Raw genomic sequence first — 27368 nt, 5'->3', positions numbered from 1 at the left:
TGATGATTTTTAACGATACAACTGATCAGGTGCTTACAATACAAGGCCACGAAATACCCAAAGTGGCCGAATACAAATACCTCGGGATATGGCTAAACGAAGGGCAGATATACACGGAAAAGCATGAACAGGCTCTTAGGGCAAAAGGACGAAGAGACGCCGGGATAATGAAACATAGGGCATTATGGGGGTACAACAAATATGAAGTACTAAGAGGTATTTGGAAAGGAATAATGGTGCCGGGACTTACTTTCGGCAATGCGGTTCTGTGCTTAAGGGCAGAAGTTCAGTCGAGATTAGACGTAAATCAGAGAGCTGTTGGAAGATTAGCACTAGGTGCCCACGGCAAAACCACAAACGAGGCAGTACAAGGGGATATGGGCTGGGCATCATTCGAGGCACGGGAAGCTAAGAGTAAAATACTATATGAAGAACGCCTGAGGAAATTGGACGATAACAGATGGGCAGCTAAGGTATTTAAATATTTATACAGAAAGAACGTTGACTCACAGTGGCGGAAAAGAACTAGAAAACTAACCAGTAAGTATGCCGGTCATGAGGACGGAGAAAGAAAGAGCATTAAACGACAGGTTAAAAACGCGGAAGTTAAAAATTGGATGAATTCAATGGAAAAGAAACATAGTGTAGAACTATATCGATTCTGGAAAAGGCAGATCAGGAAAGAATTTTTCTATGATAACTCAAGAGGCAGTGCCCTACTTTTTGAAGCTAGATCAGGCTGTCTTAGAACGCGCAGCTACAAAAAGAAATTTAACGAAGAAGATGACACATGTGCAGTGTGTGGTAGATCTGTGGAAACAATTGAACACCTCATAATCAAATGTGATGGTATCCATCCGGATGTCGATGCAGGCACAGTCACTCTTTCTGAGGCCCTAGGGTTTAAAGATAACAATGGTCATGTAAATAAATCTGCAGTGGAAGTCAGCAAAAAGCGATTGGAGGATTGGTGGCTGAAAAGCAGAGATGTGGCATAAGGTTAGAATAGTAGGAAACCGTAAGTTGATGGAGAATCTTAATGAGAATTGCCAACACAGTAAACAAAAAAAATAATAAATAAAGAAAAGCTGAGCATGGTGGCAATTGCCACCACCCCGTTTCAAAGGGGGCGCTCCTATCCATCCATCCATCCATCCATCCGCTAGAGTGTTACTGTATATGCTACCACAGGTAGCAGAGTTGCGCGTCTGTTTTCCCTCGCCGCTCCGAACGCCATTCGCCGAGAGGCGGTCACATGATTTTCGTGCCGTCGTGTGTTCAACACTCCGCGGAGAAGCTGACTTCACAGGTGCAGCGCCGAGCGAACCCTTGTCAGCTCGACGCCTCATGTGAGCCCGTGCTGTCGGCTACATTCATTTGTTTTCCGTGCACACCTGTGGCGTGAGGTTTGGTGTTCTGAAGTGGCAGTGACGGACGCAGTCGTCAGCTATGACTGGGTGCAGTGCGCCAAACTGCAGCAACCGCACGGGAAACGGCAAAGCGTTTTACGCAGTGCCATGTGGAAGGTTGGCGGCCGAAGTGCGTCGGCGCATCAAGTGGCTCTTGAGAATGAGCCTCTCCTGTTTGCGGCTGTGAAAGGCTTACAGTATTGACAAATAAATACAAATTTCTAACATGCTCCAAGATCTACGAGTGCCATCACAACCAACATTTGCCTGTTTCGACAGCGAAATCAGAATTGCATTGGTAAAAACATTTTTCATGTGTCGACATTTGTTTACCTTGAAAAAATCACTAGATTTTTTTCTAAATTACACGCATTATCAAATAAGGAACAGGCAACGAAAATCTTGTTTGTCTATAACTTTCACTTAGTGTCCTTTTATGGATACTAGTTTGAGCCTATACCTGTCCCTCGAAGCAGTATTTGTAGCATATCACTGCATTAAAATTGCACAGAATTTATAGTCTGCATCTGCAACTTTTTGGCCCTTCACTAGGGCAGGCTCTGTTACTCTACTGCTGCTTCGAGCCTTCTGTAGCGATGGTTCGAGGTGAAATATAACGGACAATGAATATTCAAGAAGCAAATTCCATGCAAAGTTTTGCTGCATTTCGATGCCAGTCTCACCTGCATAAACATTTAATTTGCCTATGCAGCCGCTGCGGTCGCTTAGTGATTATAGCTCTCGGCTGCTCACCCGAATGACGCGGGTTCGATCCCGGCCGCGGTGGTGTCGAATTTCGTTGGAGCCGAAATTCTGGAGACCATGTACTGTTCCCTGTCATAGCCTGAATCGTTTTGAGCAGTTAAACCCCCTTAAACCATTTGTCTGCCTATGCTATAAAATATTGTTCTTAGTAAAAATGCCCTTAAGAACAATCTGACAAGGATTAAGTGAGAGATGTGAGGATAGGATAGGCAAAAATCGTATGTAAACAAGTGTCTCAAATCTTGATGCCGCGAATAATTTCAGCTAGAAGACAGCAAATCAGCCTATAACCTCGGCTTTAAAAAGATCCGGGAGTCGCGAAATGTTTTGATACTGCGACCTAAGCCGAATCTGCGAAGGAGTAAAAAATGCAAAGCGGAACATTAGTTTTTCCGAGCAATAAGGATGAAGCAGGCAGGAAAACCTACCACAGTAATCAACAACTATTCTAAATTAATAACTAAGGTGAAACGATAATGTTTTTCGATAAAAAATGAGGAAAGTTAAATAATATCTACGTGTAAGAGTACTTTCAAGGTCCTTTAAAGATCCGCCCTATCACTGCATTTAGAAACGGGGTACATTTTGTGAAATGTGTGGGGCAAGCAATTGAGTGTTAATTTTTTCGTTATGTCAGACTCGCCTTGTTCAATGCATTGGCGTTGCTTTAGTCTGCCTGCCTACAACAAGTTGCACAATTATTTTAATGTGGTTCTAGAGAGATGCGTTTTCGTATTTTCCGAGTATAACTCGTACAGAACACGCGGCGGTGCTAGTTGTGAAAAAAGCAATTCATCGCTATACTCTTTTTGTTCTGAAGACGTGCACGCAGGAAGACAGGATGGGACAGACGCTGTCTCATCTGGAACGGAACTGCTTGTTCTTCTGAAATTACTGGCTCCAGAAATAAAAAAAAACTCGCAGGACGTTTCCAGTCTTTTTTCGTCAGTTTGTCATGATTACGATTTGCTGTTAACCTTTGGCGATTTTTTTTTCTTGCTGTATGCACACCCTAGGCAAATCACAGATTAGTTTTCAGCGCTACGTTTAGAAACTTGCCATCAAGTCAATCTATTTAAAGGAGAAAAAAAAGCCCAAGCGCCCTACACAGCGAGCTACGCAGCCCCTGTACGTACGAGAAGTGGCTTTCCCGCACAGCTTACAACATGATGGCGGACCTTCGCGCAACTCTGCTCCCTGCGGGAGCATATACAGGAACTCTAGCGCCCGCCGCGCCCGCCTCTGCACCTGCTCTTGTGATCGCGCGCACGTGTGTTTGCGCGTCGATCTGTTTGGTTGTTTAGTGTACTGGTATGCTGCGCGATGGGGAAGTGCTTTGTGCCTTGCTGCAACACAGGCTATAAGTCATGTAAAGAGATGTTATCGCTTTTTACGCCGCCGCACGACCAAGCCAGGCTCGACGCATGGAGACGGGCGATCCCTCGCAAAGACCGGGTACTGCAGCGCACGGGCCGTGTCTGTGAAAAACATTTCGCTCCTCACTTCATACTGAAAAATGCCGCTGAACTTAAGGTGGGCCCAAAGCTGGCGCATTGTCATGTCAATCCCTCACATATGCTCAAAATGCGTATGAACCTTGCCACACAAGTTTTCAGCCACTCAGTTGCTAAGGGAATATCTTTCTATGCACGGAGAGGCGCACCTTGGCTTGACAATGTCGAGCCAACTGGGGAGTTTACCCTCTTGATGAACAACCTTTTTGACGCCCTCAATCGTCGCTTTCCCGCAGAAGGCCTCACACTTGGATGCAAAGATTTCCATGTTCTCGAGTCTCCGTCTAAGTGGCTAGATAACTGGGAGCAGGAAGTTGTGAGGGGTGACATTCACAAAGTTCTTTTCTTAACACAATCTACAGCCGAAGGCTTGCGTGTTACCCTTAAGTCTGTTCAGGAATTGTAATGTCTTCTGAAGGAGTGCGATTTCAAGTATATGTTCTGATAGCGAAAATGAATCAGGACCCCTTGGAGTGTTTTTTGGTATTATAAGACGAGCGGGCGGCCAAAATGATCATCCCACATTTCCAACATTCCTACAGCTTTAGCGCATGCTTTCTCTTTATTCATTATTGAGGCCACCACAGCTCGGCAACTGTGTAGCTTCCGAGAAAGAGCAATCTGCTTTTCTCACGCTCAATGACTTTAGAGAGGTGTTTAATGAGGAGCCATTCAGCACACCGATAAAATGCATAACCTCAAGCAGAAGCTGGATGGCCTTATCAGTGAGCAAACTTGGGAGTGTGATGATGCGTTTGAGCATGACTATTCCAATGCTTCGGTTATTGGCGGCATTGTGTACTATGTCACAGGATTTGTGTCACGAAAGATTGGCACTCATACATCCTGTACAGTTTGTAAGGAGGCTCTGGTCGGACAGAAGGGCATTTCAAAGCTACCTGAAGCCGACTTGGTAAACTGTAAAACACAAGGAAGGCTCATGCATCCGAATATGTGCACCTGTTTCATCTTTTTCAAAAGGCTGAGGAGCACTTCGCAAAACATGCTGGCGAAGAGATGTATATGATCGCACGACTGACGCTGCGCTAGAAAACTTCAACTTCACATTTCCATGTGTCGCTCACAAAGAAGAAATGCTTGCTAAGCTGTTACACTATTATGTGTGCCTGCGAATGCGCCAGTATTGCCGACAGCAAAGAACAAGAATGTAAAAAAAGCCAAGACTTGCGTAAATTGGCGAAACTTGTATGATTTCTTTTATCCGGGACGAGCGCAATGTGTAATATAGTGCTTATTTGTACTGCATATGTGACTAACCTTTGTTTTGTGTGTGTGTGGTGTGATGTACACTGTCACACTTACCAATGTAGTGTTTCTCTTTTGCAAATAAATGAAATTTATGATGTCAACCTTTTTGCCATCCACACAAATGTATGCATTCTTCTCATGAACAACACTATAAACTGTATATGTATCTTAACGTAGGAATACTAAAGCGTTCAGACAGTATCGAATCTAGTTGCCAATACCACGCCAACACAGCACACAGCCGACACAGCAGAATAAGGTTGCAAGGGTTATCACAGTTTATTAGCCGTTTTCTGGGCTGAAATGTTGCAACTGTTTCCTGTGAATTCCCTTTACTTTGACGCTTATCGCCAGCTTGCGACGTTATTGCTATGACGGGCCACTCGTGAGCGGTAGAATATAAACTCGGTGTATAACAGTAGCTACGCTTGACCGCCTACGACGGGTGACTGGGGTAAGCGAAAACATTGCAGACGTTTATTCATGCGATGGCCAGTGTCAGAGAAACTACCTAACGCATGCTCCGACATCGCCCGGACGAACGGGACCTAGCCCCCCAACTCGCTGTGTCGCCTTCGCTGCACATAAAACCGAACGCTAGGGGCTAACATGAAGCTGTTAAGTGATGCTATTTATTTTACTGGACGATTTGCTTTGGCCTCGCAACAATGACGTTGCGAGACTAAGTTGGTTTCTTGTTTACCGTGACTTCGCCCACACAGCGACCGGGCACTACCGGGTCTTAAAGCCCCTGGAAATTTTTAAAGTAGCGACAACCTTTGCAGAGCGCCGCCTCTCCCTCTCCTGCGCCCGTCGCCTCTTCCCATTGGTCGATGATTTCGCGCGCAAAAGCCCTTTAAACCTGCGCTTTTCGCCGCCGCGGATGCCATATTGTCCGCTCCAACCGCGCACCGGTTCGGCAGGCGTCGTTGCCGACACTGCGCTTTTGCTTGCTGTGAAGAACAGCGGCTTTTGTTTTGCTCGGAACGTGTGTCAGTCACCTAACTTCAAGCCGTCTATCTGTGCGGCATGACGAGCAGCTGCGCCTTCGGGTGCAAGAACCGTCACGACGGCGGAAAGCGGTTCTTCGCGATCCCATCATCGAAAACCGACGCGGGCCGGAGGAAGGTTCGGTTACACAAAATTGGCCGGGCGAATTTTAGCGCAACGCCATCGACCAGACTTTGCGATGTAAGTGACATGCTTTCAATAGCTGCTGAGTTTTCCTTTTTTTTTTCAAGCTACGCTGTGCAGTGGCTTGTTCGCGATCGAGCGTATGGCCGCAGTAAGCTCGACATGAGGGCGCTTGCGTTGAGCGCATCGTGATTGCACGCACGCAACCGTGTAAGCGTCTACCGAGGCGAAGGCTCCCGATCGGCTAAGTCCGAACAGCGACCGCGTCTACCGGGGCGGCAGGGCCGCGCCAAAGACCGCCAAACCGGCAGGGAGAAACGGGGCAATTTCGCGGCGCTTAAGACGCGAGGCATACGTCTAACTGTAGTGACGTTCCTTAAATTTGAGCGCATGCCGCAGTTAGACATACATGCGTACTATAAGCGCAGATCAAACTGCGCTCTGACATGGTGAAGAGCACGCGTTACATTCTGCAGTCACGCGCATGCGTGCGTGTATGTTATATATATATTACAGAAAAAGGCAAAAAGAGAATTATCGCGCCGTTATGCATCAAGGCACCGTAGGCACCGCTGGTGGAAACACTAGCTAGCACGGGCTGGCTTGCGTTTACTCTCGAAATATGACCAGTAGCTGTGGGTATGCGTGATAGTGCCATCGTAAGTGCGTCGCGCGTTTCCTGTCACATACTTTGTAACATCACTTCCGCATTCTCGCTTACCCTTGACGCCTAACTAGTTAGAAGGAGGCTACGAAGGCGAGAAAGTCTTTGATAACCTCTTTTATTAATGCTAAAACGTGTTTTTTTGTTAACGTTGCCCACAGTGAGGCCCCCATTATCTCCATGTTTAAAAGTTTTGTAGCCGCTTTTTTTTAAACGAGATCCGTATAACAAAAGGCTTTGCTTTACCGATGTGCATTTAGCACTCGGGCTGTTTGCGAGCCTGAGCCGGCCATGTCTACCTCGCGGGCCGGACCGGGTTCGGGCCTATATCGAAAAAATCGGGCCGGGCTGGGGCAGGTAACGAAAAAGGTTGACGGGCTCGGGACGCGTGAATAATAAAGGCGCGTGCAGTGCTCTAATAGCGACTATACGAATATGGAATATTGTCGGACAGATGTGTTAAAAACGAGGTAGATTTTGCTTCTCACTAAATGACTGATGCCGATGAAACATTTACGAAGAACTTCATTATCCCATTGCTGGCAGGCGAAGGATATTTGCGAGGTAGGTTTTCTCTTTACTAAGTCACTATTCCAAAGAAAATTTTAATGCCGGAGTCTATATCTTTACAGTTCATGCACGCGAGAGAACATTAGGGGAGGCACAGATAAGTACAGACGTAGCGTGGCCTTCGTACCGTATTTCGAGTACTACCTCAAGCGTCTAACCTGGTCCGCGATACACTGCAGCAGACCAAAACCGAGAGCCACTAGAAGAGCGGATGAACTACAGGTATTTTAATGCCTTCACTTGCACGTGTCTTCTCGAATGTCAAACCTGTGCATCCGTTGTAGCACGTCCAGCGTTCCGGCGGGGACGGTCGTTCTGTTTGCATACTCCTTTTCACCAAAACAGATCACCGCCAATTCACTCTATGGCCTCGTGATTCACGGTCACGTTCAATGCACGCCCCACTCTCGATATCAAACTTGGCACACCGCATAAAGCCCGGCGCACCCGGACACGGTGCGCGTGCGGCTCTACCACAACAGTCCATCTATGCGTGCTCATTTTTGCCTTTAGACGATTCAGTGAAGCATGCAAATCTTTCTCCTAAGTCAGCGATGTATTTATGCAGCGGAACGCACGGCTAATGCGGCGGCATAGAGAAGAACTCGGCAAGTACGGGAATCCAGCGCAACCAATTCAAAAGGGGCGTTAGTTCCTTCGGAGCGGGCTAGAGGTCGCCACCGCAGTCACATGAAATCACAAAGAAAACAAAAATCGTTCGCCCGGCGCGCGGGGGAGGAGGGGCGAAGAGGGAGGGCGACTTGTCGCTACTTTAGTTTTTTCAGGGGCTTTACCGATGGATGGATGGATGGATGGATAGGAGCGCCCCCTTTGAAACGGGGTGGTGGCAATTGCCACCATGCTCAGCTTTTCTTTATTTATTATTTTATTTTGTTTACTGTGTTGGCAATTCTCATTAAGATTCTCCATCAACTTTGCCTACGGTTTCCTACTATTCTAACCTTATGCCACATCTCTGCTTTTCAACCACCAATCCTCCAATCGCTTTTTGCTGACTTCCACTGCAGATTTATTTACATGACCATTGTTATCTTTAAACCCTAGGGCCTCAGAAAGAGTGACTGTGCCTGCATCGACATCCGGATGGATACCATCACATTTGATTATGAGGTGTTCAATTGTTTCCACAGATCTACCACACACTGCACATGTGTCATCTTCTTCGTTAAATTTCTTTTTGTAGCTGCGCGTTCTAAGACACCCTGATCTAGCTTCAAAAAGTACCGGATCTGAGTTGGTAGCGCCATCTGTTGGAGAGCTTGAGAAGTAGAGGTTTGTCGCGAAGCGGAGAGCGGCGGCGTCGTCTCACCGAAAATATTCTTACACCGTGGGAGAGGAGAACAGCGGAGAGGGAAACCTCGTCCATGTGGGCCAACGTGACGTCACGTTGAGGAGCCGGGGATACTTCGGCTATACTTCGGCGCACCCGAGCGAGCTTTCAGCCCGTGTTGTTTCTCGTGCTGCATGCGTTGTTCCTCGTACTGCGTGCGTTGTGACGTACAAAGCGTGTCAGCCGACCTTGAGAATCAGATTCAACACGAGGTACTACTCTGCGTTCGTGTCCACGAACAACCACGGCCGTGACTGTGTCGTATTCCACTGTTTTCCGTGGACGCGGCAACATCGTCGTGACAATGTCGGCTGATGTACCACTGTTTGTGCAGGTTCCTGCCGGATTCATTTCCATCGTCTTGGGAAATGCATCGTACGCTGACACGGGCTTCGATCCTCGCCTAATATCTACTGATGCTTTTCGCTCATCCGGTGCGGGAGGCGTATTCTTTACGAACTCCGATATGCTGGGGTGGCTTCACGTGGATTCTACCATCTGCGCACCTTCATCGAGCACAGTGACGTCATCCCCCTCTCAAGCCAGGCTGTTGCCTATAAAAGGAATGTCTGGGCCTTCCATCGGCAGTGGACGCGGCAACATCGTCGTGACAATGTCGGCTGATGTACCACTGTTTGTGCAGGTTGGTGAACAAAAATATGCCTTCCGTAGCAATTACCTTTTTCTGATCGTGTTGCCGTGTCCACGCACATTGATCGTTTGCTTGAATGATTGTATGTCAATGGTAGGCCTGTTGCTGAAGCTATCAGGTGATGTGGAGGAAAATCCTGGTCCTCAGACGGCGGAAATGATTAAGCAAGTGATGGAAACTCAAACTGAAATCATCGCCAAATTGAAGGAAATTCAGGAAAATCAATCGTCTTCAGAGGCACGCATGCTTGACGTGCAATCCAGGCTGTCTACTATTGAACAAAAGCTAATAAACTTCGATGAGGCTAGAGACAGGCTTTCTAAACTAGAGACATTTGCTGAAAGATCTGGCATAGAAATGGCAACTGCTTCCCGAAAACTTGATGAATTAGAGAATCGCTCGCGACGCAATAATCTAATCATAAGAGGTGTGAAAGAAGAGGAGTCAGAGAGCCCAGAGGTCCTATTGAAAAAAGTGAATGAGGATATTTTTGAAGCGAAACTTAAACAAAGGGTTGACTCTATTGAACGCATTCACCGACTTGGAAAGATGAAAGAAGGTAGTGACCGTCCGATCATTGTTAAATTTTCAGACTTTAGGGACAAGATGAGAATCTTGAGTAATTGTTTCAACCTGAAGGGCACTGCGTATAGTGTAAGTGAGGATTTTTCTAAGCGAATTGTTGAAATAAGGAAAAATCTCTGGCACTCATGTGCGAATGAACGAAAGAACGGTGCGAAAGCAAAGTTAATTTTTGATAAGTTAAAAGTTAATAATACCCTCTACGCTTGGGACGACGAAGCCAAGCAGCGGTTTAAATGCCGGGATGATTCTAGCAATGAGTGACTGAACGATCATAAACCTGATTGCTTCAAGATTATAAATGTGAACGCCAGAAGCATGATTAACAAAGTAGATGCGATAGAAAGTATATGTCTTGAGCATGATCCTGATATTATCATAATCACTGAGACTTGGCTGCACAAAGGTATCGGAGACTGTGAAGTTACACCCCCCGGCTACTCCATAGTAAGAAAAGACCGTGAAAGGAGAGGTGGTGGCGTTGCGATAATGATAAAGAGCAACATAGCCTTTTCTGTCATGGAAGGGTTTGGAGATTTAGAAACTGCATGGGTCAAAATCAGGCTGAATTCTCGCAGTGTCTTAGTGGGGGCTTTCTACCGAGCTCCAAACTCAACTACTGATGTGCTTGTTGCCTTGAAAAGATTATTGGACTCCAAAATTCACTATGGTGACAATATCTTGTTACTTGGTGATTTCAATCTGCCTGAAATTGATTGGTTGTCTCTTTCTCCTGGCAATGTTGATGTAGCTACCAGTGAACAGCTGGTTGAACTCGCATATTGCTACGATTTGAACCAGATTGTTGACCAGAGCACAAGAGTATGTTCAACTACATCTTCGATATTGGATCTTGTCTTCTTGTCATCCGGTTTACAAGAGTTTTTGCAGAGTTGTGATGTGGAAGAAGGTTTGTCTGACCATAAGATGGTGGTTGTGTCCCTCAATATGATTCCTGATATCCGTCATAAACCTTGTAAAAGAGTTGTTTTGAATTTTGCTGCTGCTGACGATGTCGGAGTATTAGACTACCTCGAAAACTCGTTTAAAGGGAAGCTGAAGAGATTTTCGAATTCATTAAGATGCTCACGTATGGATGTGGGAACCTTAAAAATCATGCGGGTGAAATTTTTTTGCAGATTAATCACTTAGGAGCGACGTAATCGCCGTTTAAAATTGCGCGGTAGCTCCGCCCCCCGCTGTCCGCCGAGTGCTGCTGATGACACTGACGATGCGAGCCGAAACCGGAAACCGTGGGGTGGTGATGTAAACGTTGGTATTCCGTCGCCTCGCAGCCTCCGCGACCGCGCTTGTTTCTGCGTGCGTGCCATCGTAAGTTGCTTCGAGCTGCCGTGTGTTCCTGTATATGTGCGTTTTTATGTTTGTGGTGACGTACAGAAACGTGTGCAGCATCGAGTGAAGCGGTGGACCATCATGCCGGCGTTCTGCGCAGCCTTCGGCTGCACTAACACCAGCGGCCGCGACGATGTGGTCTTTCATTATTTCCCGCAAAATAAGAAGCTTTCAGCGAGGTGGGTCGCTGCTGTGAAGCGAAGGGATTTCAAGCCCTCAGAGGCTACAGTGCTATGATCTGACCACTTTCCTGATGAAGACTATAACCAGAGCCTGTCGATAATGCGTTCATTGGGCCTGTCAACAAAGTCAGCTCGACTGTAACCCGGCGCAATACAGTCTGTCGTCGCGCACAGGAGCTCGTAACCGCCACCGAGGCCAGCTTTCGCGAAAAGGCGAAGCTCGAGGTAAGAATTTGTGCATTAACTCTATGAGAATTTGACTGCGCGAACCGGTGTTCTGTGTAGTGTATGGCGCGTTATTTCGTGGATGCAAGACTTTCGGAAGTAGCGAGATAAACGGCGCTGGAATGAGAACGTCAGGACGGCAGCGAACTGCAGCTTACAAAATAAGTGCTTAGCTTATATGCTTGCAGGATTGCATCATGCATCTCGTACAGGATTACTCATATCAGAGCTCAGACTTAAATTTTTTGACTGAATAAAAATCGTTAAACTGCTACTAATACTGCAAGAGCTGGAGCGACGCGAAGTGCGCCTCACAACCGGAGACTGTGCACCGCGCGTGAGCAGAGACCTTCGTTCGGTAAGTGAGCACGTGAAAAGACGTTATATGCAGACTCTTTACTCAATTATGTTGGAGCTCAGATATTCTAGGATTCATGCGTAGCCCTCAGTGGCGAGAACATAGGGAGTAGTACGCGGCACATTTTTCTTCGTGCTCGGAGCGCCGAGAAAACTCTTTGCAGATATGTTTCTGGTATACGGACGCGCGGCGTTTCGTTTTCAATTTGGATTCACCTGGGGCCTGGCTGATAGCCGCCTCGTCAGCGCCTAATGTGCGCAGTCCGGCCCCAAAGCGTACACTTTTTTTTTTAGCGATCTATGTCGGACGCGCCCGCTGGCGCTGTGTTAGCGCGTGAAGTTGCCTGTCAGGGCGTAAGTTTTTAAAGAGGTCTTTTTTGCTTGGCTATAGTATTTGCAGGAGGTGCTCCAAATCTGCAAATACAACATAATATGAAAATAAAAATTTAATTAAGATATGCAGTTTAGTGAGCTAATGTAAGCCTTCTGCCTATTACTGGTGTCTGCCATATCCCCCAGTATAGCCCCGGGGATAAAATTAATTCTATGTTAGGTACCCATTTTTAAAAATAAATTTTGGACCTTGTAAAAAAACACCTGGTATATAATAAATGATCTCACTTTGCACGGAGCTCGCCAATCAACAAAATGGTTTATGAAATAAACCAGAAGATTTTACTCATACTGAAGCACACTTTTGTTCTGTTTGCAACAATAACATCATATGGCTTATGCCTTTCCGGTTCTTGCCGAACTGCTGCAAGATCAAGACTGCACACCAGACGATAGTGCAAATCAAGAGTGCATGGAAAATGACATCACACCTGGAGGCTGCACACCAGACAGTCAAGAATGCACACCAAACAGCAATACAAATCAGGACTGTGAAACAAGTCGAATGCCACTGGCAGATGCTGCCGAGGACCCTGCATCGAACTTTTCTAAAAGTGATGACAAGGCTGACAAGTCTGTTCAAGTTCTAATGCAGCCTATACCAGTAAAGTGTTCTGCCAGGAATACATTTATAATAACACATGTAGTCGTAAAAAATTGGCGAGTGCAGCATGGCTTCATACATTAATAATAATATTATATAATTGTGCGCCACGTGTGCTACAGCCAGCTTGGCTATTCGGCCTTCTCGGTTGCAGCACGAGGCCATCGAGTTAGTGAAAAAAAAATCACTTGTCGCTTGATCTGAGAACAGCACGATAAAGGCGGCCGCAAACGGATGGAGATATTCCTACAAGAGCTTGCAGTATGAAGCAACTCGCCTAAACAAGGATTTCAATTTACTGCCAGATTCCATCTTGGCACGCAGAACGGAAGGCGCACGTTTGTCACCTCGACGAGTTCTGCCGCAAAGCGCCGCGAACTTCTGTTTTACGCGTGTGTTATGAACCGAGCCGGCACGCAGCGACCATGAAGCGATGCCGGCATAAAATTTGCGTGCAAAAAGAGCCTGATAACTTCTTGCGCATGTCAGTGGTCTGTGTGCATTACAAGCAGATTTGCGGCAGCACCGACAAGCGGCAAGACAACAATGCCGACGATCGCATCCCGCTTACATTGCATTAGGAAAATTTCGTGGAGCAGTGCTATACTACATTTGCTCGTTTCAAAATTAATTTATTGTATCTCTGAATGAAGTTTGGCTAGAAAAGTATGCTTACGAAAGGACATTTCCAACACGTGGAGATGCTGACACTTCGCTTTCGTTCAAGCCAAAAGCACCGCTTGCGCCAGCATCGTTGCTTCCTTGGAGCGGTTTGCTCTTTGCGATTGGTTCGTACATATAGGGGATGACGCCAAGATCCTCCTGGTAATCTTCGATGTGTTCCATCGTGATATAAGCATCAAACCAACAGCCCGAACCACCGCGCGCCGCGCTTCATCTACTACAACGGCGGCGACCGAGCCGGGCTCACCGAGCCAACGCCAGTGTTCACGTCACGAGGCGCCCAGCCAATCACAGGCGGCAACGAGGCGCGCGAGCTGGCCCGAGGCTGCTGCTGCACTTTTCGCCAAAATAAAATAGGTTTGCGCTTTCCTCTGCCTAATTTCGATGAGAAATTCGAATTCCGAGGGTGGAAAACTGTAAAGTGCATCTCTTCACTCAATTTTTTTGGGAAACCTTTCAGCATCCCTTTAATGAATTCATGAGCTTCTATGAAGACGGAGCTGGAACCGATGAGTTGTGGGAGATCTTTGCAAACATGATAGCGCATGGAATCAATATGTTTATTCCTAAAACCATGAAAACAATAAGAAGAAGGAATCCTTGGATTAATAGGGATTTCATTCACAAAAAAGACAGCTAAAACGTAAGCGTAAAAGATGCTCAGACCACCCAAGTCCTGTACTGAAAAACTCCATACATCTAATGAGCCAAGAATTAAAACGCCTCATCAAAGAAAATAAAGACAAATTCTACAGTCAGACTCTCACAAGGTTTCTAACCGAGGCACCTAGCAAGTTTTGGAGGTATGTAAATCGCTCAGGTAAAAATAAGCAGGCAAATGATGAAGGGAGCGTAGAGTTAGCTGAGAGATTTAATTCATTTTTTACATCGGTTTTCACACGTGATGATGGCGAATCGCTGTGTTTTCAGCCTGCGGATAGTCCTCCTATATCGGATGCAGAGATCAGTGAGGAAGGGGTCCTGAATTTGCTCCTGAATATAGACACCAAAAAGAGTCCAGGCCCAGATGGAATCCCGAATGAATTTTTATATAGATATGCAGAGTGGACCTCCAAATTTCTAGCTAAAATTTTTCAGTCGTCTGTCGACAGTGGTTGTGTTCCCATTGCTTGGAAAAATGCGAAAATAGTGCCTGTGCTTAAAAGTGATCCTACTTCGAACGTTGAGAGTTACAGACCTATTTCCCTCATTTGTGCTTGCTCTAAGATACTTGAACATATCATCTACAAACATTTATTAACTTACCTTGACTGTAATAATTTGTTATTTGCTAATCAGCATGGCTTTCGCAAGGGACTTTCCACAAACACACAACTCACCGAAACTGTACACGACCTCTGCTTGTCAATTAATTCCCGCATGCAAACAGTCATAGTATTTTTAGATTTCGCAAAAGCGTTTGATAAAGTCTCGCACTCTAAACTGTTACTTAAAATCAGATGTATATTTAAAAATGAAACGATAACTAAGTGGTTTACGTCCTATCTTTCCTGTCGAGCACAGTATGTTCAAGTTCATGCTCATAAATCCAGCATTAGTCCAGTAGACTCCGGCGTTCCGCAGGGCTGTGTCCTGGGCCCGCTCCTGTTTTTGATTTTCATCAGTGACTTGCCTAACGAGCTCAGTGTACCGGTCCGATTGTATGCAGACGACTGCATCATTTATAAACAAATTGGTACTCTGGAAGATCATGTTGAACTAAATCTAAATTTGCAAAAAATCAACGAATGGTGCAAAAGGTGGCAGATGGTATTAAATCCAAATAAAACAGTTTTTATGACCATTACAAGAAAGAAAACTATCTCAGATTGCAGTTATAGTATCAATAATAGAATAATAACCAGGGTCAATAAATACAAATATCTTGGATTAACACTTACTTCTGACTTACGTTGGAATTCACACATAGATAATACATGTTCCAAGGCCTGAAAAGCACTCTGGAGCCTCAGACGAAATATGCATAGTGCAACCCCTTCAATCAAATGTCTGGTTTTTAAGCGCTTGATAAGGCCCATTCTCGAATATGATAAAATTGTTTGGGACCCCCACACTGCATTCAATTGCTCTAAGCTGGAAAGAATGCAGCGTCTCGGTGCTAGGTTTATATTTAATAAGTACCGACATTCTGATTCCCCAACGTCTTTGTGTAAACGTGCTGATTTGGAAGCGCTCAATTTTAGAACCAAATGTGACAGGCTCAAGTTTCTTTTTCAGATTATTAACCGCAGCTTGAAAACAAACCATTCAAAGTACTTTCAAATTAAAACTGGAGAAATATCACGCCATCGTCACAGCTTGTACGTACCAATGCCCACAGTCCGGAATGATTGCTTTAAATTTAGTTTTTTCCCAAGAACCATTAAGGAATGGAATATGCTACCAAACTTTGTTGTCACCTCACAAACACTTAGGGAATTTTTAGATAAGCTGCATGATGTTTTATTGTCTACATGAATTATATGCCAGTGTTTTATTTTTTCTATAAGTGGTGAACGCTTTATGTACCGAATTTTTGTGCCCGTTTCAATGTTTGTGTTTTTGCTATTTTTTTAAGTTTTTTTGCATCTATACATGTACAGATGACGGGAGTGCAGACAAAAAGCCAAATGGATTTGGCTTGACGGGGTCTGTACCCCCTACAGAAATGGCACTATGCACAATAAAGAGAACGCAAAGATACAATAACGGATAAACGAAAAAAAAGTATTAGTGAACATTCTATAACATTCTATGCTATAACAGAAATACATACGGCCAAAAAAATCAATGATAGAATGCTGAAAGGATTTAAAAAGCAGAAAGCATAAAGCATAAAATTATACAAATAAAATAGCTTTGAAATTCACAAACAAAAATAATAAGTTACTAACAAGCAAAGAAAATTGGTTAGACATTCATGGCGTCAGTGTACACTACAGCAAAGCAAACAAAACAAAAAAACGAATCCACAATGAGCCCATAAAAGGAGAGCTACGTTGTTATTAAGTTTCTAATGAGTTTAACAAAGATGGCAGTGTGTGGCGTAACATTTGTTGACCATAGTTAGTGCGCGTTTTAGGAACGTACCATGTTTCTCTGTGACGTGTGTTGTAAATGTTAGAACTCATTGTCAATAGAGATATTACCCGCGGTACTTTAGTGGAGCGGGCGAGGTTACTTTTAACCTCAATCTACTTTCTGTCAATAGAGATAAATGCTCGAAGAATTTGGTGTTCTGTTTTTTCGCAGTAGTGAAACGCTTGAGTAAAATACTACGATATATGGAGGTGACCCGCTGTAAGTTAAGGGCACTGAAAAGAGGCTGCGTATGAGCGTCATATGAGGAATTAGCGATAGCGCGCACTGCTTTCTTCTGCAAAAGATAAAGCTTTGTGATGTTAGACATCGTGGTGTTTCCCCACACTAAATGGCAGTAATTCAGATGGGACAGGAAGAGACAGTTGTAAAGCAGCTTTTTCACGCTCAAGGGAAGAAAAAATCGAAGTTTCGTTAGTATCCCCACAACACGAGCGATTTTTTTAGCAACTGAGTCTGTACAAAGATTCCAAAGTAAGTTCTCTTGAAATACGACCCCGAGGCACTTAATGGATGGCACAATGTTGATAACCGAGGAACCCATTTGCAAATGGCCGTCAATGTGGACATTTTTGTTTTTAGGTTGAAAAAGTACAGCCTTTGTCTTGCTTTTATTTATAGACAGTGAATTCAATGAACTCCATCGATTGAGTTCGCTTAAAGCAGCGTTCGCAAGAGCCAACAGGTCCCTTGCACAACCAGATGTAAAAAACAGACTAGTGTCGTCAGCGTATATGATGAATTATACCTCATTATCCACTCCTGTTATAGCCCGTGATCTGGGCTGACAGTATAAATAAATGAAATGAAATGATATAAGCTCGCAGCGCAAGCGCTCGCTGCTGTGACGAAGAATTCAAGCCGAGCAAAGCAAGCGTACTCTGCTCGAAGCACTTTCTTAAGTGCGGCTACATGCAGGGCTTGTCCCTAATATGATCTCTGGAGATTTCTGTCGAAAAGGCGCGGCTGAACCATGACACAGTTCCTTCGATTTTCAGGCGCATGGGAGGCGTGTCACCATTCCGAAGAAGCGCCTAAGTAGAAACATGCTCACTTAGCCCCTGCCGAAACCTTATAGAGGCTCAAGCATACATGTATGTCGGTCTCCTCAGCTTAGGTGATGGCCAGACCACCTGAGGCGTGCTCAGCAAGGCTCGGTTAGTGATTTTATACTCGGTTCGACGTGTCCAAGCAGGCAAGCAAAACAAAGCAAGCACCGAAGCTCTTCATATGCGGCATCTCGTTTAATCGTAGCTGAGCGATTAAAATGAAAGCGTTCGACGTTCTGATTTCGGATGCAAATTTAAGAGAGAAATGAATGCCAACCAAGTTTTTGCAAAAAAAAAACACCATGTTTCGCAACCTTATTTGCTATCTTCATCAAGTTGTGGCAGCGGGCGAGTTGCATCCAGCTTGGCTTTTAAACACACATACAGTTGGCCACCACTTCATTGAACCTAAACTGTAAATCTAGGAAGGGCGAACGTTTCCGAGGGAGCGATTAATATTTTCTGGCATCTGCTGGACGCGCCACGAGTGAAGCAGCAGCCTTCTGCGCGTATTTGGCTTGGTTTCGAGCGCACAATGATTGCGTCACTATCCTGTGGTCACATGCCTCGCAGTGCTTGGCCACTGCGCTTTGCTCATTTTGACATCAACTTTATGCTGCTTCATCGTTTCCTTGAAATAATTTCTTGCCCGAGCCTACAACGCCGAGTACTGAGAACAGGATTTTTTCTACGCAGCGCTTTGGGCCTTTTCTTTAGGATGACGCTCTTTCGGGCGAGCCAGGAGGCGTCCGGTGGTGGTAATTGACTTGAGTATTGTTCGCACCCCCTTCCTTTCCGAGAATACGAGCCGAGGTTGTACTGGCACCTTTTACGCATGGTCTGCATACGCGTCTTTCACGCTGGCGTATGCTTGTGCTAGGCGTAGCGGTGGCTCAGTGATTATGGTGCTCGGCTGCTGACCCGGAAGACGCTGGTTCGATCCCGGCCGCGGCGGTCGAATTTCTTTGGAAGAGAAATTCTAGAGGCCCGTGTGCTGTGCGATGTCAGTGCACGTTAGAGAACCCCAGGTGGTCGAAATTTCCGGAGCTCTCCACTACGGCGTCTCTCATAGCATGAGTCGCTTTGGGACGTTAAACCCCATAAGCCAACCAACCAGAATTGTTTACTTGTGTCTTTTTTGGTTTCAGGTGATACGTTGAATGAACAAACTGTAGTATACTTTTCTTTGGAGGTCAGTAAAACAATAGTCGCCATATTCACTTTTACAACACCGCGGAAAGCTGCGATCTGCACTCAACGCAGCGCCGGATCCGCATCGGCAGCTTCTCCCGTCCTCAAAGTGTCGTCACGGCCTGTCTTGACCAATCACAGGCGGCGGCGCGCCGCACGGCGTGCCCCGCGGCACATGCCGCATATTTCTGCTAAAAAAGACAATTCGCGCTTGTTTTTGCCCTATTTGGGTGCGATATTATACAGCATGAAAAACTATAGGACGCCGCTGCCAGCCTGATTTTCAGAAAAAGTGCTTCAGTCTCCCTGTAACTGTCCCGACGGCAGTTTACTACCTACTGAGCATAACTTGCTCTCCTGTGGCTTGCTATTCGATCCTGCGACCCTAACGCTCTGGCCCGCAACGTGATCTGAGCCACGCTCTTCGGCTAACGTAGCGTCTTATGCGAAGCATACTAGCCGCACAACCGAGCTCTTCCTTGCTGCGCCGCGCGCGGCCGCGTAGCTACCACTTGACCTACATCGGCGCACCACGTGATATGACGTCACAACAGCTGTGAAAGCCGGGGCTCAACTCGTGCGCTCGCTTGCGGACGCGCAGCCTCCGCCGGCGGTATGCTTCGCATCCTAGGCTTAACCATAAGCTAAGCCAGGCCATTTTTTTTTGTCCTGGGTACTGCCCTTTCGATCGCAGCAATCCGCCTCCTTCCCGGAAAGTGCATGCTCATCTGGGCTCAAAACCGCCGCGCTGCACCTTTCCTTACTCCTAGCATTAGTGCCCACATTATCCCCGAGCCCTTATGGCTTGCGGATATGCACTTTTCGCTAGCCTTAGTGCCTACACTATCCCCCTAGCCCTTATGGCTTGCGGATCTGCACTTTTCCTCATTCCTAGCCTTAGTGCTTACACTGTCCCCCGAGCCCTTATGGCTTGCGGATATGCACTGTTCGCTAGCTTCTTGACCGAAATAATCGGTCCTCGCTGCTGAAGTGGCCTTTCTTTCTGGGACCAAATATGCCCTATCTCGGCACTTCTGAGCAGCTGTCGTGTCTTCCGGCGACTGAGCGGAGCTCCTAAGTCGGTGCCTGACTTAGCTCACCATCTGTCACACTGACTAAAAAGGAAATAACGTTTTTGGGAGTGGCCACGTGATGTCGGCAGGGCTATCAGTTCGCCGTCTGAATTGTGCGTGTGTGTCAATAAATCTTCAGTTGGAACTAAGCGCTCGTGTTGTCCAAGTCTCTTTCTCTGTCCGTGTTTTTTTGCGCTTGTACGTGCCTTCTGTTCGAAGGAGAATAAAGAACGATTGATTCTGCCTTCTGTGTACTGTTTGTGCTCGAAGGAGTAAGTAATCATGTAAATGTTGACGTGGACAACGCACGAACTTGATTGCGGTTACTAATGTACAAGTGGTAACAAAACTTTCTGGAACACCGAAATCATAAGGCACCTAAATTTCCTCACTGCCTATTGAACATAAGCCATGAACTGAGCAGTGGACTATACATACACTGCAGTTTGTGGCTACATGCTTGCGCAGCTGAGCGATTAAGCTTTGTTGCAATTTCTGTGTTCCGAAAAGTTTTGCAGTCACCAGTACTAGGATCCCCTGTCATACCGCAAGCATAGAAAATAAACATTCTTCGTTGCCTTTTGTTATTGCAGCAGACATTTATAATATACGTACAGTATGTCAAGTCTTCAAATAAAAAGAAATGTCCTGCATGAGTTGTGTGTATACAGGTGTGGAGCAAATACGAAGCTCCCTGAACGTCTCAATGCCCTGTTACACAATATGACATACTAGTAGCTCTCAATAAGATGGAGACATATATGCAACAGGCCAAAATAGTAAGGCCACATTTCGGTTCTGCTACATGGTCCAATGAGAGTTAAGCTGAGATGCTGTAAGCTACAGGTGGGGTTAGCCTGGCGATTTCTGCCGACATTTGCTCCCCCGTAGTGACGCCTACAATAACTACCCAGTAAGCCATAAAACGTCACATAGACATCAGCGAGATATTTACGCTGGACATTAGACACCTCGACTAGACATCCATTTTACTACCGTTTACGAAAAATCTACGTACCTACAACATGAAAATTGGGGTCCAGTCCACGTTGTAAGTACGTACTGTTGACATCGAGCTCGAGATTTATCAGATATTTGTGAACATGTAAGTACGCCCAGTCTACGTAGTCTAGACGTCTATATAAAGAGAATATGACTATACATAGATCAATACCCAGGTGAAAATTTCTAACTGGTTCGAGTCCAACTGTTTTAAGGGACACATTTCCAGTTGTTGCAACTGGAAATTTGTTCCTTAAACCAGTTGCGAATGCAACCAGCTGCAATACGAGATGCAGCTGACACCTGTTACAATTCCAGATGGAACGGAGACCTACTGCATCCCAGCCACAGACTTTCGTATGGAGTCGTCGGGACGTCCAAGCACTCCAGCTAGCTCAAATGCAGTTCAGTAAGGGAGTACATGGCCATCACGGGAGCCCAAAATACTGCAGATGACTTCCGAGTGCGTCAGTGTTTTATTGCGCTCGCCGCTTTCACTGAATCTTCTCGTTGAGCATAATCGTCAGGTTTACAGCTGCGGTGGCATCAATACTCTTCTGCCGAGCCCAATAAGTCAGGGTTGCTGCAAAAGAAAGCATAATTGTTCACTTTTATAGTTGACAAGAGAATAGCAGAGCAACCACAACAAACAAAACCAGTAATTTACGCCACTTTTACCGACGCAAGTCGATGCAGCATCGAAGGTTGCCCTTGCAGCACTAGGCAGTCGTGCTGAGCGGAGTGTGCTTGCACACGCACTTCGGCACACCATCCGAACGCATGCCCACATTTCGATAGTAGAGGCCAGTTGCATACATCACCAGCCTTTGTTTCAAGGCTCTTTCCTCGTTGGCGTTGCATAACCCTCCTCGCAGCGCAGCCCCTCCTCCTCCGCTCTAAGAGTGTGTTCGTCGTATTTTCCCGTCCTCGTTTGTTTACTGGATGTTTCTATTGCACTGATCATGCACCTTCTTTGAATTATTCGTAGCGGCGACTTAGGTTTTCTCATAATGTTTAGCAGTAGGACAACCTTAGACTTCAATCAACCAAATGACCAGGCATGCTTTCGTAAAGGATACTCGACAATGGACCATATTCACGCAATCAATCAGGTGATAGAGAAATGCGCAGAATATAACCAGCCCCTATATATAGCGTTCATTGATTACGAGAAAGCATTCGACTCAGTAAAAACCTCAGCAGTCATGCAGGCATTGCGGAATCAGGGTGTAGAAGAATGTTATGTGAAAATATTGGAAGATATTTATAACGATTGCACAGCTACCACAGTTCTCCATAAAGTGAGCAATAAAATTCTAATAAGGAAAGGTGTCAGGCAGGGAGACACGATCTTGCCTATGCTATTCACTGCCCGTTTACAGGAGGTATTCCGGGGCCTGAAATGGGAACAGTTGGGGATAAGAGTTAATGGATAATACCTAAGTAATTTGCGATTCGCTGATGACATTGCCTTGCTAAGTAACTCAGGACATGAACTGCAAAGCATGTTCAATGAATTAGACAGGCAGAGCAGAACGGTGGTGCTAAAAATTACCATGCAGAAAACCAAAGTAATGTTCAAGAACCTAGCAAGGGAACAGCATTCGCAGTTGGTAGCCAGGTGCTGGAAGTAGTAAGAGAATATGTCTATTTAGGGCAGGTAGTGACAGCTGATCCAGATCATGAGAAGGAAATAACTAGAAGAATAAGAATGGGGTGTAGCGCATATGGCAGGTTATCTGAGATCATGAATGGCAGTTTACCAATATCCCTCAAGAGAAAAGTATACAGCAGGTGTATCTTACCGGTACTCACCTATGGGGCAGAAACGTGGAGGCTAACAAAGAGGGTTCAGCTTAAGTTAAGGACAACGCAGCGAGCTATAGAAAGAAAAATGATAGGTGTAACGTGAAGAGATCGGTAGCGGGCGGAGTGGGTGAGAGAACAAACGGGCGTTAATGATATCCTAGTTGAAATCAAGAGGAAGAAGTGGGCTTGGGCAGGGCATGTAATGCGAAGGCAAGATAACGGATGGTCCTTAAGGGTAACGAAATGGATTCCATGAAAAGGCAAACGTAGCAGGGGGCGGAAGAAAATTAGGTGGGCGGATGAGATTAAGAGATTTGCGGGAAATTTTGGCCGCGGCTGGCGAAGGAGAGGGTTAATTGGAGAGACATGGGAGAGGCCTTTGCCCTGCAGTGGGCGTAGTCAGGCTGATGATGATGATGATAATGTTTGCACTTCCTACTTTGCACCAGAGGAAAATAAAATTGTGTGCAGTTGACCTACTGCTTGCCACTGTCCTAGAAGGAATGTATCCAGCTCTCAAAAAAGTCTACAGAGAGAATTGTGATGCTGCATCTAGTTTGCTTCATTCCCGCTGCATTTGCTGAAAGCATAAATTAATTTCTTTTTTCCCTCGAATGCCAAATACAACACTTATCCGGCAATCCCTGAACGTGGTAACGTTTGCGCGGTATCAGTGTTCGATGCGGGAAAACCGATGTCGCCGCAACGAATAATTCAAACAAGGCGCACAGATCGGTTCAATAGAAACATCCAGTAAACAAACGAAAGCGGGAAAATACGAAGAACACACTCTTAGAGCGGAGGAGAGGCGGCGCTGCGAGGAGGGTTATGCAACGCCAACGAGGAAAGAGCCGGTTTCAATACACAGCGAGTTTGGCAAAACAGCCAAACGAGTGAGCGTAAAAATATAACGTGCCGATAAATGCGCTAGAATTTTTTCATTACGAACGCAAAAATACCATAAAATACACTTCAATGAGTAAACTGAGACTGAGTACGCACTAGGAAAGGTCACGATTCCAGCCGGTGAAAACGACTTCTCCTAATTCGTACTGACGGGTCCACTTCGCCGAGTAGTAAAAGCAAGCAAACTGTCTTCCTTCAGCTCCATCAAGGAAAGAACTGTTGAACAATCTCGCCAGCAATAATAAGGGAATAATTAATTCTGTGTCGAGGTTCTTCAAACACAACGTGCCCACGGAACACGATGAGAAATCGCACACGCCGTGCGCTCTACCACTGCCGCCATGGCTGACCCTAGCCTCGTGCGGAGTGTGCGAAACTTACACATATTTTGAATCGTCCCTTTTTTATACTTAGTAGTATGCTTGCTGTGGCACGAAAAATAAGTTAATAATTTTTAAATTGTAGCATATTACTTTTTTCGCTGCTGCAATCGCCATGCGCAGTTTGCGCTATTATTGACAAAATACGATGCGAACTACAACGTGATGGCGGCGTAGACAATTCACCGCGCTTTCCCCGCCGCCGCCTGTCCGCGGCACAGAACAGGCATATGGGCAGCGCATGTAGCATGAAGGCAAGATAACCAAGTATCATTAGGGTAACGGGCTGGATTCAGAGAGATTGCAAGCACAGCAGAGAGGATCAGGGCAGGTGGGCAGATGAGGTTCGGAAGTTTGCTGGGATAAGGGGGCCGCCGCTGGCACAGGGTTAACTGGAGAAATTTTTGGCCTGCAGTGGACATGATGATAAAAAGCGGGATTCAAGAAGTTTATTCTCAAGAAATATGAGGTCACACATTCAGGCACACAAATGCCAAAGCTTTCCTCAGTACAACATTCCAATAGTTAGTTATCATTGCTAGCGCGATTAGCAGATTTAACACATTTCTGAGAAAAAATAACTCCCAGAAATTGGGCGGAACTAATTTTTGTACTTTAAATAGTTGGATAAGTTGAATAAAATATGCTTAATCAGAAAAAAGCGGTTATTATAGTCCTGGCTGCTGAATAACAAAAAAGTTTTTTAGTGTGTCCTCACTTTTCAGTGTGGTTGAGATAGCTTGCAGGCTGTAGCACAAGGTAAATTGAATGTAAGAATAGTAATGAAATAACAATGCGAATCCTGACCAAAGTGACCGGCATTTCAAACCAACTGCGTACAGTTGAGTCAGAAACCTGATGCGTGTGCATTCAGGTTTGTCTTTACTACTTCCCGTATTTTTCTTCTTTCCAAGTAGGATAATGTTGCCGTGAAGCGAGCACGAAAACACACAAAAACACAGGCAGCGCTGGTCATGCCTCCAATTTGTAGTCAACAGCGATTTCCAACTTTAAATGCAGTAAGGCAACAGGAAATGTCGAACGATTGAAAAATATGGAATTCTTAAATTATATCTCACTTACATTCTAGGACGTGGCTAGTAATATCTACGACGAGTCTAGGTTAAGGCAGATATAATGTCGTGGGTATGTCTCCAGCTTTTACACGAAAAAAAGGTTGGTAAATAAGACGTCTGAGAGATTTTGCTTTGGTACATAGACGTTCAGCCTTAATCTGGACATCTATGGGAGGTTTGTGGTTTGCTGGGTAAATCACATAATCCGGCACCGAACTCACAAACACAAATAATCACTTCTGCTGTCACCATGTGGAGACTAGGTCCGTGCCCAGTAAGTACTTTAAAAGAAGACATGAAGCCTCTTTTCTACAAAATTGGTTCCCGCGCGGGAAAACAATGTCCTGAAGGGAGCTGTGAGAGGGTCCTGCCTTCTTGAGAGAACTGAATAACGCGCACCTTTCCGTGTTGTAAAGAGTACAGCACATTAAGCAGTGTCCTCTATCACCGCACACACCACGCGTTGAACATGATGGAGAAGACGCCAGGCCCGTCTTAATCCATGCAGGGAGTAGTACTCGAGCAGAGCCCGTGCCTATGAGAAGGCATACAATTAAATGGAATGGATTCTTCTGCGGCTGGCCATACCTCTACAATACCATGTTAACACATAATCTCCACACTGATTGCCACAAAAGGCACTGAAATAAACTTACGCACCAACATGGCAGTAAGTGCAAGGCATTTCACTTTGAAGCAAGGTGCTTCGCCAGGGCATTTCTTACGCTCACCCCTGAAGGTTCCGCTTGACTGCTTGTGCAGACGGGCTGTGGCCCAATGACACTGTGACCAGTCGACAACACTGTGGCCAGTCCACAATATGTAGAGCGCAGCAATGCGATCACCGCTAGGCGCCACAAGAGACCTGCCGTCTCACTTTTGCAGGAACTGATGGCTATGCATAAGGAGGCTGACAACCGCGCAGCCAAGGCTGCCAAAGAGACCAGTGAGCTGAGAAAGCAGCTCTTAGAGCTCCAAAAGGTGAGTAATAATGTCCAAAGAGGCATGCTTGACGTAATGAAGGCATATTTTGCACCCAGAGGGCCACAAGATTCAGAGAACCACTGATTTCATTGGGCCACACTTCATGCCCCAATAAAAGTCAGGGATGAAATATTGCCTGCTATGGAATAAGTGATGCTCTGCCAGCTATGACACAGTACAGCGTATCGAAATGTTACGCCAGAACATTTTCAATTATTTTGTTGTATACTGCCCGCATGAATATTGATGCCGCACTAACTTTTTATAGTTAAGAATGCCCATTAATCTACCTTTACCCTGCAAGCATATACAGCAAACATTTGCTTAAGACATTATTACAACATACATGCCACGCTTTCACAATTATACAATGTGTAGCAAACTGGAAGCTTCCTGTGCCCTACAACGCCCTTTTGCACAACATGGCATAGTGGCAGCACTTACTAATGTGCAGACATAGCATCCTTGCCAAAAGTAACTGAGCTACGATGGTTTGTTTCTTAGCCACGCAGCGAAACTGCCATCCTAAATCTGAGTAATGTGAATACGCTGAATTCTCGTCCTTGCATTTTGACCCTGTAATTTTGGCCGTGGCGGTCTTAGTAAGGAGAGTCGAGTCCCTGATGTTGTCCCACGGCCAAGAACCCTCTTATTCTGCGGACACAAAATATATATACACGAGATGACGTCACAAGACGAGAGTACAAGACAATCCACAAAACCAAAACAAGAACTGAAACAAGCATGGAAAACACAAACCACAATACAACATACCTTGGGATTAAACAATCCTTGGGATTAAAATTCAGAGATACATTGAAAATTGACACAAAACATGTAAGGATTTAACACAAACAAGAAAAAACACTCTCTCCCTGTACACACAAAAAAATATACGTGGAAGCACACCACAAGTCACTTTGGCACAAAGTGCTCGAGCCACAAGGGCTTATGTGTAGTCCTCTTGGGCCTCTGTACGGGTTCTGGATGGGGACTTTCGGACTGCAGGCCGAAGTTCCCTGGAGAAGGGTCTGTGTGGTCACCTTGTTGCTTGAAGGAGGGGTGGTGAAAATTCTGGCTGCAACCGCTCT

General features: G+C 45.6%; 1 protein-coding gene across 1 annotated transcript; it reads left to right on the top strand.

Annotated features, from left to right (window-relative positions):
- The first annotated feature begins 8980 nt into the window (after nt 1–8980).
- On the top strand, nt 8981–10174 carry LOC149326316 (uncharacterized). The gene has a single exon (XM_089562966.1). The coding sequence runs from the start codon at nt 8981–8983 to the stop codon at nt 10172–10174; it is 1194 nt and encodes a 397-aa protein (XP_089419092.1).
- The last annotated feature ends 17194 nt before the right edge of the window (nt 10175–27368 follow it).

This window comes from Amblyomma mixtum, chromosome 10 (genome assembly GCF_055824585.1).
Source record: "Amblyomma mixtum isolate Tamu chromosome 10, ASM5582458v1, whole genome shotgun sequence".
NCBI lineage: Eukaryota > Metazoa > Arthropoda > Arachnida > Ixodida > Ixodidae > Amblyomma > Amblyomma mixtum.
Note: the sequence above shows the minus strand (reverse complement) of the source record. Positions and strands in the feature narration are given on the sequence as shown.

Excerpts from the sequence above, each read along its gene's own strand:
- LOC149326316 (XM_089562966.1), top strand. The coding sequence starts at position 8,981 with ATGTCGGCTGATGTACCACTGTTTGTGCAGGTTCCTGCCGGATTCATT.